The 12799-nt window shown below is 41.1% G+C and overlaps 1 protein-coding gene across 4 annotated transcripts in view; it reads right to left on the bottom strand.

Annotated features, from left to right (window-relative positions):
• Nucleotides 1-11513: 11513 nt before the first annotated feature.
• Nucleotides 11514-12799, bottom strand: part of LOC101085560 (serine/threonine-protein kinase TNNI3K) — a 285312-nt gene continuing 284026 nt past the window's right edge. For all 4 annotated transcript variants that reach the window (XM_045036011.1, XM_045036010.1, XM_045036009.1 and 1 more), the window contains one exon: nt 11514-12044. In XM_045036011.1, coding sequence (XP_044891946.1) covers nt 11968-12044 — 77 coding nt within the window. In that variant the 3' untranslated portion in view covers nt 11514-11967. The remainder of the gene's footprint in view (nt 12045-12799) is intronic.

The following is a 12799-nucleotide window of genomic DNA, read 5'->3' as shown; positions in this document are numbered from 1 at the left end:
ACTTAACAGGTATAATATAGCTTAACACATTTTGCTTTTACTACTTTGCTCATTTTATTCTTTTACTCCTTTACTCATTAAGCCTCACAATGCCATGAGGAAGGTACTATTAGCCCCATTCTATAGATGAGACTGAGACACAAAAACGTGAAGTTAACATGCTCAAATCACAGAGCTAGGAATTGTCTCCACTGGGACTTAACCCAGAAGAAAATGGCTCCATCTGTAAAAGTTCTCAACATTTACCTGGCATGAGACTGTCCTGGAGGGCTGATTCAATTAGAATTTGCTAGAGTTTGTCATTCATTAGGGCTGCAGGGTACCTGAGAGTTTGCATTTGTAACAAGTCCCTATATGATGCTGATGTTGCTGGGCCAAGGACCAGACTTTGAGAATCTAGAGTTCAAACTGTGTTTTAAAAAGCCTGCCAGGTGATATGGATGCACACTTAAGTGTGAGAACCCCTGTTCTCAATGGCTCTTAGCCTGAGCTGCACATTAGGATCTACTGGGAAGCTTTAAAAAGCTCTGATGCCAGGCTGCACTCCAGACCATTACAATCTCTGGGGAGTAGGGCCAGCACCAGTCTTTTTTAAAGCTCCCCATCCAGCTACGGTAGAGAATCACTGCTTTAGAGTGTACTCTCTTAGCTGCAACATTCTATCCTGCCCTCCATGTGGAGATGAAGGCTTCCAAAGCACTGTACTGCCACAGTTACAACACTGGTCTGGTCGTGATGAGCACCGGGTGATGGATAGAAGTGTTGAATCACTGTATTGTACACCTGAGACTAATACAACCCTGTATATTAACTAACTGGAATTAAAATAAAAACTTAAAAAAGAATCAGGCTGGGATCATTGCTCTGTCACTGGAGAGGCAGTATTTGAGTTATACTCTATTAGGCTCCATGATGCTTATAAATGTTCTTCCCATTACCAAGGAGGTCCCTTCTAGAGGAGAATAAACACTTCTCCATCAGTAGTGAGATGCTGTTGTTTTCAAATCTTAATCTCCATTTGCAAACTGTAAGATCTGTGAAGCTGAATCCTGGTGGATTTGTGGGTGATTTAGCTTATGGCCAGCCATCACATCTTAAATACCATTTCTCAACCAAGAGAGTCTGTACACATGGCAATTTCTAGCCCATGTGTCTCCTAAGAATCAGTGTAAAATGGTTAGGCACTCTGAGCGACCCAAGTCAAGGGATTTCCACTATACTGAGTACTTCTAACCAGGATGAGAAACAGCTTCAGACTTGTCCAGTTCACACCTAACAAAACAAGTGCTTCAGTTGATCCTCAAGTATTGGGGAAAGGCAAAATCACAGTCTATATCCACCTTGCCTTCCAAAAGTTAGGTCCACGGAACATCAGGGTAAAATAAACAACAATGGTTTGAAGAAAACCGATAAAGAGAAAAGTAAATCAGAATGGGTATCCTGAGGAAAAGAGATGGAAAGGGACAGAGAGAGTCTGGATTATACCTTGTTGGTGTATAATAGTGGTTTGTGCCTGCAGGTCATTATCACATAAACCTTGCATTGTTCTCATGAAGTAAAATCGCATAGTAAACAGAAGAAAATTGGGCAATAATTCTAATTTTTATTTTACAAATGAGTAAAAAGGCCCTGAAATTTGTCTACCTTTCTCTTCCTAAATGTTGCATTCTGTGTAATTTCTTCAGGGCTATCTGCCAATTCTCTTTGATTTATCTGTGTCTAATCTTCTAAGCTTGTGCTTTCAACAATCTTTTCATTTCTTCAAGTTGTATTTACTCTTTAATCCAAGTCTACCTGTTCATTTTTGGTGATTGCATGCTGCTTGCTAAATTTTTCCTACTTCATGTCATTTCATCTTTAAAATTTAGTTATTTCCTATTCTGAAATGGATTCTTCTAATATCTAGCATCCTTGGAAGCCTGGATCTATAGTTTGTTACTTCTGCTGACTTTCATTCATAGTGGTTTCTTTCTCATTTGTTTGTGAGTATTGAGTTAATCTGAATTGGTGAATAATTCTCTTGGGGTCCAGTTTAATGTGTCAGTCTTTAATAAATCTTCCCCTCATGTGGGCTCAAGGCTTAATCTCCAATTTCAATTCTAATATTCCATCACTCTCAGGGCACCCTGGCTCCTCCCTTGTTTTGGTTCACTTTTTAAAAAAAGAGTTTCCCTATTCCCTGCAAGTTCAGCAGTAAAATAAAAATTTAAGTTTTAGGCAGAATCTATTTGTATTGTAGTCAGAAATTTCTTGAGGTAGTGAGTCTCTGTATTACAAAAGGCAGAGTTTTTGACATAATCTTCAAAATAATTACATCATCTAATTGTAAAGTAAGAGAATATTTTTTTTTTCAAATATTCATAGGTACAAGTTCCCCCAAATAAGGTTTGGATTGACTGTGAAGATACCAGCAATAGAGACTAAACTTTCCAGCAACTAAAGCTTCTCAAATGACGGTTTAACACAATTGTCTTAAAATGGTTGCGAAGAGATTTTAAAATTGCAACGTTCTTACTATTGGCATTTAACATTGTAGTGCTCTTTTTAGTGGCATTTAAAATTGTAGTTCTCTTGTTGGTGGTATTTCTTCCCATATTTCAACTCCAAGGAAGAGTTCATGTATGGGTCATGGAAATAACTAGGTTGTATGAAACTTTAGAGAAGCAAAGAATTGACGTAGTCTATCCTCTGAGTACTCACCTCATTTTTCAATTGCTTTCACTCTCCTGTAACTTGTCCACTACAGATGGTAGAATAAGGGCTTAGGTCCTCTTTCGATTTAGAAGCGAGGAACAGGGGAATAGGCCAATGTCAATTTCTGGGTTTTGATATTGTTCTATAGTTCTATAAGATGTCCCACTGGAGGAACCTAAGTGAAGAATATACAGGACCTCTCTGCACTCTCTATTTTTGCAAGTTCCTGTGAAATGATCATTATTTAAAATTAAAAGTAAAAAGAAAAAAGAATAGCAGTGGGGAGACTAGAGTAAGGCTGAAGCTAGCAAGGGGGTGTGAGGGAGAACGTTGTACCTGGCTCTTACCAGGCCTCCAAAGAGCTGGAAGAAGGGACTCTTTGTGGCACCCTTGGGATTTGTCCTAGTTCTCCAAAGGCATAGTGGGCCAGAGCCCTAACGAGTGATAACAAACATCATTTGCCTGCTGTGAGATCCCTGAGTGACCTGGCAAGGTGACAAGCCCCTGGATGAGAGTGTAGACAACCAGTCATCTTCTCCTTGGAGATCCAACTAATGGCTCCCTTCAAATGTTATGTTGATAGCTATTCATGCGATGTTTACAAATAAACACCATAAATTAGCACCACGGGAAAAATGAACTCCATAGAGTCTATGAAAATAGGAGGAAACATGACTTTCAAGGCACATTGTTTAAAATGTGGGGCATAGGAGGATCTGTTTTTAACCAGGCTAAGAACACTGATAACATTTGTAAACACATAAACATTTGTAAACAGGAGTACTTACTGTGGTTCTGATTAATTGCAATATATGCTTATATTATGAATTATCACTTTCGATACAGTAGTAAGACATTTGACAGGAAAATTGCACATAAGGAGGTGTCTCTTTGTGATTCTTGAGCTGTATTAATATTTTAAAGCAATTAAAAGCTTAATGGATAGGGTGGGAGAAAGGAACAAACTAATTTAGCTTTAGCAAGCAACTTGAACATTCTCCACCACTCACTATTTTACGTTTTGCAGAATTTCCATTTGTATTAATAACTTATTACTTCTATTAAACATGCATTTTCCCTAAAGCCTAATGTTTCTTCAGTAGAGACCAATTAACTGGGACATTCTTTTCTAAGCTAGCCAATTATTTTAATTACTAGAATTTTTTTTAAAATGTGCTTGCTTTGCATAGATTTGACCAGTTGAATTTGCCCCCCCTCCCCCAAATGCATGGACTTTGTATTCTAGAAGATGGAAGGTTTTTGGTGAATATGTGGATGCCAAAAATACTTGTAGAACTTTGGGGTTCTGCAGAGCAGCAGACTAACAATCTTGTGTCAGTACTCCATTGCTTTTCATCCTCCTCTCTAACTTGGTGCCTTTCCAATCCAGCAGTCTTTTGTTAATAATTATTGCTTGATTAATTAATTAATTCAGCTTCCTTATTCTCTTTGTGAAGAACCATGGCTTGAAGGATGAGCAGGCAATTACCGAAACTAAGGAGGAGCTATAAGGTAGTAGGTGGGTTCTATTATAACAAAACTTGAGGGTGTGCTCCCTTATTCTCTTGAGACTGGTACCAAAAAGTACACAAAGCCCATATTTAATGAACATTGAAAAGTTAAAAGCAAAAGTAATAAAAAGACATTTCATTAATTAGACCTCCATGGAGGTGAGGGGATGCTTCCGCTGAAAGAATGAGCACCACAGACACAGAGTTTGTTGGGTCGGGGGTGGGGTGGGGGGGGCAGGGGGGTGGGGGATGGGGATGGGGGAGGGGGGCGGGGGGGTGGCGGGGTTAGTACCCTCCTGGCACTGTCAGGAAGCCAGTTATTTTCAAGCAAATGACAGGACTTCCCAAAAGGCATGCAAAAAGTCATTTCCAGCTTGCAGAGAGACACTGAACACACAACTAGGGAGGAGAATAAATACGAGTGATGATGAGAAGGCTAAATAGGAATGTCCTAATAAAGTAGAAAAATGAGTGAGCAGACTGGTGGAATGGGAGAAATCCCAAGAATCAAAAGGAAAGAGGTAAAAATCAGCTTATAAAAATTTAGAGCAAGGGTAACAAACATCCAGAACTGTTACCACTTTTGCTGGTGATAGGGGGACTTACAGAGGGCATGACCAAACACAGTCGTGCTGAGTACATCACACCTAACAGCTGAAACAGAGTGAAAATGGTGTTAGATTCATTAAAAAAGGAGGCCACGAGAGTGAGGTGGTTCTAACACCTCAGTACCTTCTGTAAACAAACCCAAACCTAGGCCTCTCAATGTCTCAAGGTTAAGAAATTAAAACCTAAGAACAACCAATCACAAGCAGCCAACTAAGCTTTCCCAAATAAAGCAACTGCTTAAGCTGTAGTCAATCAAATAATTTCCTTGCTTTGCTTCCTTGTCTTTTCTATAAAAGTCTTGGTCCCATTTCCTGTGGGTGAGGCAGTCCTAACCATTTCTGGTTTGGTTCTGCCCTATTCAAATAGATTTTCACTCAAAGAAACTTAACATGTTGAATATGCCTCACTTTATCTTGTAACAACAGAGAAAACAGGATACTCAAAAAGTGCTGAAAGAAACAACGCTAAAATTGGGTCTTAGCCTAGCTGCCTCCTGAACCCTTCATTCATTTGTTCATTCTTACTCTAATTGAATTATTCTTTGACCACTTACTCCTTCATTCCACAAACCACTCCTTACTATGGAGGAGCTAGTGGTCAAAATTCAAATCATTTGCATGCCTGCTATCCTAGTTTGGTCTTAGAAGAAGGCAGACCCCCAGCAAAAGCTCATAAACTGTTTACTTCTTCAGTAATGCAATCCCTGGTAGCAGGAACCAGGAAAGTAGGAATATGGAGGAGAGGAGGGAGAGCCAACCCTACAGTGTGGTGTTGAGCTGGATGCCATTTGGTATCAAGGGCGACTGATTGCCGGTCTCACCAAATTGTTTTCTGAAGCACTATGACTGCCTCAGGACAAGGGGTTGTGGTAAAGAGAGGAGAAGAACTGATTTCCTGGCTCTGGTGTCTCATTGGTCAAAGGATTACTCCACAGGTGCACAGGTGTTAGCCAGGTTCTGTTGCAAAGGTCTACAGAAACTGAGACATGTCTCCTCAAGCAATAAGGGAGGGAGCTTAATAGCAGTGATCTGGGAGGTGCAGGGCAGTAGAGACCTAGCCTGACCTGAGGCAAGGCATGGTCAGGTTGCCCACAAGAAGTTGGTTATGGTGATGGTGGGTGACTTAATGGCAAATGGCATAGGTGAGGCCAAGAAGATCTGAAATGACCCTTAAGAGGTGTCTAATGCTTGAATCTTGGAGACATTAGTAATTAACTGTTTATGTTTAATTTAACTGCATTGCAAATCTGGTTATAATTTTATCCATGTTGTGCCTTTTGTGTTATTCTCATTCTTTCTGTTATATGGCCTAAATTGTTGGACCTTAACTTAGGTGTTGTCTTACAAACACTTAAATTTTCTCAGCCACAATCCTTTCATTAGTTTCCCAGGAAATAAATGATTAGCCCTTGGTGCTTGATTGATTCCGCTCTCAGTCATGTTATATTAAAGCATGGCCAATTGTTATGGAACATTTATCATGTGCCTCACACCGGGATATGTGCTTTTCATGCATTGTTTTACTTAACCTTCTCTGTGAGGTACAGATGGGAAATCTGAGGATGAAAGTGACTAAGTAACTTGCCCAAAAGAGGTCACACAATGAGGGGAAAAAAATAGAACTTCACCAAGTCTGACTCTCACGCTTATACCCTTAACCACTCTGTCAGTGCTTTTCTTTCTTTCTTTCTTTCTTTCTTTCTTTCTTTCTTTCTTTCCTTCTTTCTTTCTTTCTTCCTATATATATATATATTTTTTTTTTTAAAGAGAAAGAGTTTGAGAACAGGGGACAGGGGCAGAGAGAGAGAGAGATAGAGAGTCCAAGTGGACTCCATGTTCAGTGTGTAGTCCGACTCAGGGCTCGATCCCACGACTCAGGGATCATGACCTGAGCCGAAATCAAGAGTCAGATGCTCAACCAACTGAGCCACCCAGGTACCCCTATGCCAGTGCTTTTCAAAATGTGGTCCCAGGACCAGCAGCACCAGCATCTCCTGGGAACTTACTGGAAATACAAAGGCTTGGGCCCCACTCCAAAGCTTCTGATTTTAAAACCCTGGGGCCGGGACCCAGAAATTTGTATCTGAATAAGTCCTCTAGTAATGCTGACACAGGCTGACATTTAAGAACTGCTTTATGCTATTCTGTTTCCTGCAGTTTTGCACTTGGTATAGGATAAACATACGTCATCGAATGTCCCATTCATTTTTATTCTGATTACTTCAAATTATCCTCAATCTTGACATTGATTTTTTTCCCCTTAGACTAATTTGAGTTTCGGGAAAGGAAAAAAAAAAAAAACAACCCTGAAAGAAGAATCTGGATTCTTCACTGAGGATTCATTTTTAAAGTGGCGTTGAGCAGACCACCAATTATTATATGAGTAGAAAACTGAAGGGCAAACCAACATTCAAATGATTTTTATTGCATTTCATGGTCTGGCTGGAGTCTTACCCTTTACTGATTAGTTGAGATAAAAGAAGAGATGGAGGTTAGTGAAATCAGTGAGCTTCAAACCCTTTTTTAAAGATGGCGAAGATACCTTTCTTCTGCATATAAGCCCATTGCTTAAAAGACAGATACTTGAGATAATATTCTTTTTATCTCACTAATTACACAGAAAGCCTGACTAGAGTGCTTTGGAGATGTGTCCTCATCAGCAGGGCTTGGCACCCGTGGCAGTGTTTCAATTCAAGAAGCCTAATTTAATTAGTGCCTTGCCACTGGGTCGGCCGCTGTGCTGCCTTGGATCTCTGGCCTGAGGAGAAATGGGCAACCCCTGCTCTTTTTATTTCCAGTTAGCCTCATAAAAGGTAGGATGTCCAAGGAGGGAGAGGAACTTTGCTTCTCCATCATGTTTTGCATACGGTGCTAATTGAGCTGACAGTCTTGGACCACAGTCTGTTACTGCAGCAGCTGAGCCTTCAGCTGATACCGGGGAAGGGACTGCAAATGTCAAATGGCTCATCTTTGCCCTCGTGGCTCTTGAAATATGGAAGGGAACGGATCAGGGGGAGCTCTTCAGTCTGCATGCTTGAGTAACTTCAAGCAACACAAAACTAGGAAGGAATAAGGTATTCAAATCTTACTGGTAATGGCTACACTATCTCTCCCTGCTTTCCCTACCCAGTGTGCTAATGAGGAGTGGAAAACGTGAAACTCCTTGGCTTCCCTAATTGCTGTGCTTTGCCCTCATAACTTTTTTGTTCCTGCTTATCACGGTGAGAGTCTTGCTTCTGTCAATCATTTCTGGTTCATTCTGCCTAGAAAATAACAATGTGTATTTTTTGAGCCTTGAGATTATTCCAGCCCCTTCTTTTCCATAATTAACACAGAGAAAATGATGATGATTATATTTTTGGTTTTACTTTGCAATAATGAGCCACAGCAATCAGGAAAGGTTTGTTTTTTCTGGTCCCTGAAACTTCTCCTGGGTAATTCCCAAATTTTCCCCAGGACTGCAGAAGTGCAGATTTCTTTGCTTTTACCACGGTTCTGGCTTGTGAACATTTGCTATTTTTATTCTGTTCCCTCCACACAAAGGAGGCAGTACTGGGTAGTGAACAAATCACGGATACTAGTGCAAGGCAAACCTAGTTTTGACACCTGGTTCCAGTCTATACTAGCTTAGATTCATTATCCACTTGAGCAATAAAGAAAAAAAAATATTTCTCCCTTTCCAGAGTTATTTTGAGTAATGAGTGAAATAATAGCACATATAATCACCAAAAACAGTTCCTGCCACATAGTAAGTGCTCAATAAATGTGTTTTCTTGCTATTTTTACTTAGCATCCTCCTTGTTGGAGAATGCTTTTTTGGTTCTTGTATTTGATTTAAAGGATCTGATTTCTAATTTGATTTCAGGTGTAAATAAGACATTACAAAATAAGACCATCCTAAGGTTGCTGGATCTTGGCTCACACTGCCTCAGAAGGATAAGCTCAGAAGTTTGCTATTTGCTAGGGGGTTTTAGGGACACTGATGGTTATTGTCACATGAGAGAAAAAAATCTCCACCCTTCTCATGCTCTCTTGTAGTACAGCTCTTTGGCTGCATGGTGATTTAAGAATAACAATAAACAATATTTACAACAATATCTGCTATGGTGTTCCAGGAACTATACAATGCATTTTATATTATATGCAATTCTTATAGCAATTCTACAAGAGAAATGTTATTTATTACCATCTTACAAATAATAAACTGGAGCTCAGATAGGTTAAGTGACTTGCCCAAGGCTATACAAGTACTGTAGAAGGTCTGAGTGACTTCAGGGAGAGAAAGAAAAGAAGGAAGGAAGGAAGGAAGGAAGGAAGGAAGGAAGGAAGGAAAAAAAAGGAAAGGAAATTAAGACAGAGCAAGAGAGAGAGAAAGAAATCAGGTCCTTCATTTCAGATGTATTATCTAGCACTAGCCTTTTCCTGTACCACTAGCACCCATTTTTTCCTCTTTCCCAGGGAAATGTCAGCTTTGGAAATAATTTAACCCAAATAATCACTCTGTTGGAATAACTCTCTCCTGGTGCTGCTGTAATTTGGCTTACAATTATAGCTAATTGAACATCTTCGAAGTGAGCTCAGTGCTGCATGCACATAGAAAAAAATGTAATGTGCTAAGCATGCAAAAACATGATCACAGAAGTTCATTTTTACCAGCAGAAAAAGAAAGCAATTAGTGAGACATTTTTCAGCAAGGAGGAAAAAACACACGCACACACACACACACACACACACACACACAACCTCATGATCTCAAGACTAGCTCTGAGATGATAGCTGGGCCCCATTAAAGGTGCAGTAATGAAAAGGGCTTGCGAGCTACAGGTTGGCATCTGTGAAAAGGTTCCCCTTCTCAGGAATCAAGACGTATTAGTCTCATTATTTGCAGATACTTGACAAGAGCCAGAGGGAAGCACTAACGTAGGGAGATACATTGTGGAGAGAGGAGGTGGCTAATTAAAGGAAACAAAGAAAGGGAGTGTCACAAATTTGTTCCAGAAAATCCCCCTCTAAAAGAGGTATTTCAGACATAAATTTCAGACATAAATTTTGTCCTTCCTCAGGACATGGCCACATTCCATGGGAAACTGGAAGGACTGCAGGTTTACCCCAGCACTGTCCTGATTATACATATAATCAACATCACCCCTACTGTGAATCTTTAGTTAAAACTGGGTATTAAGTTACTCAATTACTTATATTATTTTTTTTTTTTTAACTTTCTAAGGTATTCCTTTCAACTCAACTGATAAAAGGATCAAGGCCACCCCAGGCTAGGTGCCGGCTCATTTCCTAAAGCAGCCAGAGCAGAGGCCTAGAGAGAGAGAGAGATGTAGAGACAGGGGCTCTTCAGCCAGCTCCTTACTAGAAAGCTTTATGCTTGTATGACCACTTCAAGCTCCTTGTTCCCGTGTATTAGAGAGCCCCCTGGCAAATTGCACGGTGGGAAAGAGCATCTATGACTCCAGAATGACTGGGTGGGGAGACGAAGAGGCTGCGGGCTAAAAAGGAGTGAATGTAAATGGAAGTTCCGTGCTTTTAACTTCTACTGGACTGTAACGGGCTAGCCCCAAGCTGTTCAGAGGACTTACAACTTTGTAACCACAGGTCATAGAAAAGGCTCGGAGAGGTTTTAGAGGTGGGGTCGTTGTTCTGATAGAAATTGCCCTCAAGAAACGTAATTTCTAATCTGTAGGGGGAGAGGGGAGGATGAAGGAGCTCACCACAGACATGGGAGGAACAATCAGCACTTTTCCCATCCAGTTCCATTTGTCTATGAGCCCACATTGCTCAGGAGAAGAAAGCAGATTTGTCTAAATGTAGTCAAAGCTCGGCTCTAGATTCCTTTCATTGCTCCTCAAGACCCTAGTTGTCCTCTCAGGATTTATCCTGTCATTCTGGGGCAACTTTGTCCCCCAGGGCACATTTAGAAATGTCTGGAGGCTTTTTAGGGGAGCTGTTACTGGCATCTGGCAGTAAAGGCCAGGAAGCTGTTAAACACCCCACTGTGCATAGGACAGCCCCCACAAAGATGATTCCCTCCGACCTGTAAATAGTGCTGGGATCTAGAAACCTTGATTTAGCAACTACCCAATCTTCCTTTACTCTTTTTTTCATTAGCAAGATTAAAAGCAGTAATTATCACACTGAATTTTCATAGTTTCCTGCCTCTTTTTTTTCCCCGTCTGCCTTTCAGTAGAAAAACTATTTTGTTTGGTGGAAGGGCTCCCTTCTTCCTGAGTGGAATGAACATGGATAGCAGATTTCCCTCTCTCTCTCTCTCTCTCTCTCTCTCTCTTGAGTCAACTCTACCCCTGATGTGGGACTTAAACTCACAATCCTGAGATCAAGAGGCCCATGATCTACTGACTGAGCCAGCCAGGTGCCCCCAGCTCTCTCACTTTTTGAAGGAAGGCCAGGGGTACCTCAGACATCCTCCCAGTGCGCTGTGCCGGACTCGGGTATGAACAGCAGGTTTGCGTTTGCAGATCAGTTGTCATAACTGTACCAGTAGCATTTATGACACCTTGATGCTGACAGTAACAGGATGCCCAGACACCACAGAGCACTCGGTATGAGGTAGAAAGGAGGCTAAGTAAGTACATGCAGTATTTTGCAAGTGTCTTGATCTGAAGGTCATTACTTCTTTGTACCAATATGTCTTAAAGAACACTTACTCAGAAGTCAGTACACTTCTGAATCCATTTTGGATGCCAACAAAGAACCTTTAATCACAGAGCTGAACACTAGAGGTAACTTAATGAGAGAAGAAAACGAACAATATTCTACAAAATGAAAGCCGTGGCTCTCAAATGCAAGTCCACATAATTCAGTCTAGGAAAACATAATCATTGTGAAGTGCCCACCATAGTCTTAGGCCCCATCTCCAAGTAATGATATAAATTTGCTCTTTCAGTTACAAAATTCAAACAAATTTTTTACATACATTCTGTCTTGGTTCCTTTGCATTTCATTCCTTAACCATAAATCCAAAGCCCAACTTGTGGTAGGGAATTAAAGAGGACCAGTATAAACAAGCCAATTTAAGGAGACCTTAGAGGGTAAAATATTATAATTGGAAGCAAGCCTGCCACGGTAGGAATTGTTGCTGTCAGTTTGGGGGAAATCTCTCCTTAGGTATATGCGGAACGCTGTCAGCCGCTGTCCTCAAAGCTGCCACTATTCCGGCCAGAATGGAAATGCATCGGGCTCATGGGATCGGACACGTAGCCTGCATCAGAATAGAAGTTCAGCTGTTACTTATCGGCCTTTCAGTCCATCTTCCCAATTTTTCTTAACCAGCCTCACCCAGTGCACCACAGCTGCCAAGCGGCTCCTCTCGGCTCACGTGAACAGAGAATCTGGGCGAAGGCTGCTGGCAAGCAGTCGTAAAACACAGGCAAAATTTAAAATGCAAACATAGAGCTGAGACTAGAGGAACACAAATGATGGATGTGTGATTTAGACCCACGCAGGCCAAGTTTGGAGTAAAGAAGGGGACTGTTCCAGAAGGGGGTGTATCACGATGGCTAAAATCATGGACTTACAAGTCAGGCCAGTGTGGGTTTAAACCTTGGCCCCACTACTTACCGGTTCTGTGATTTTTGTCCACTTAACCTTTCTAAGCCCCAGTGTCTTCATCTGTAAATAGGAACACTAACATCACTTATTTGTAAGGTTGGTAACGTTGGTAAGACAATCCGTACAGTGTGTGACACAGTGAGTGTTGAGCAAATGGCAATTTTAAAAAGAAGGTGGAACTAGCAGAGAGAAAAAGGAAAGAGGCACTCTCTACAGCAGGTCAGCTCTGGTTGGGTTTTGTTTTGTTTTTCCTCCCTGAGCACCCGGTTTTTAAGTGTACTTCAATGCTTAGGTCTAAATACCGGTGGTATTTGATGCTCATTGAAGCAGTAACCCTGTGTCCACAGAATGCAGCTAGTGGCTCAGGATCCAGCCGCTGTCCTAGAGAACACAGGACCCGTGCAG

The sequence above is a fragment of the Felis catus genome, chromosome C1 (assembly GCF_018350175.1).
Source record: "Felis catus isolate Fca126 chromosome C1, F.catus_Fca126_mat1.0, whole genome shotgun sequence".
Lineage (NCBI taxonomy): Eukaryota > Metazoa > Chordata > Mammalia > Carnivora > Felidae > Felis > Felis catus.
Note: the sequence above shows the minus strand (reverse complement) of the source record. Positions and strands in the feature narration are given on the sequence as shown.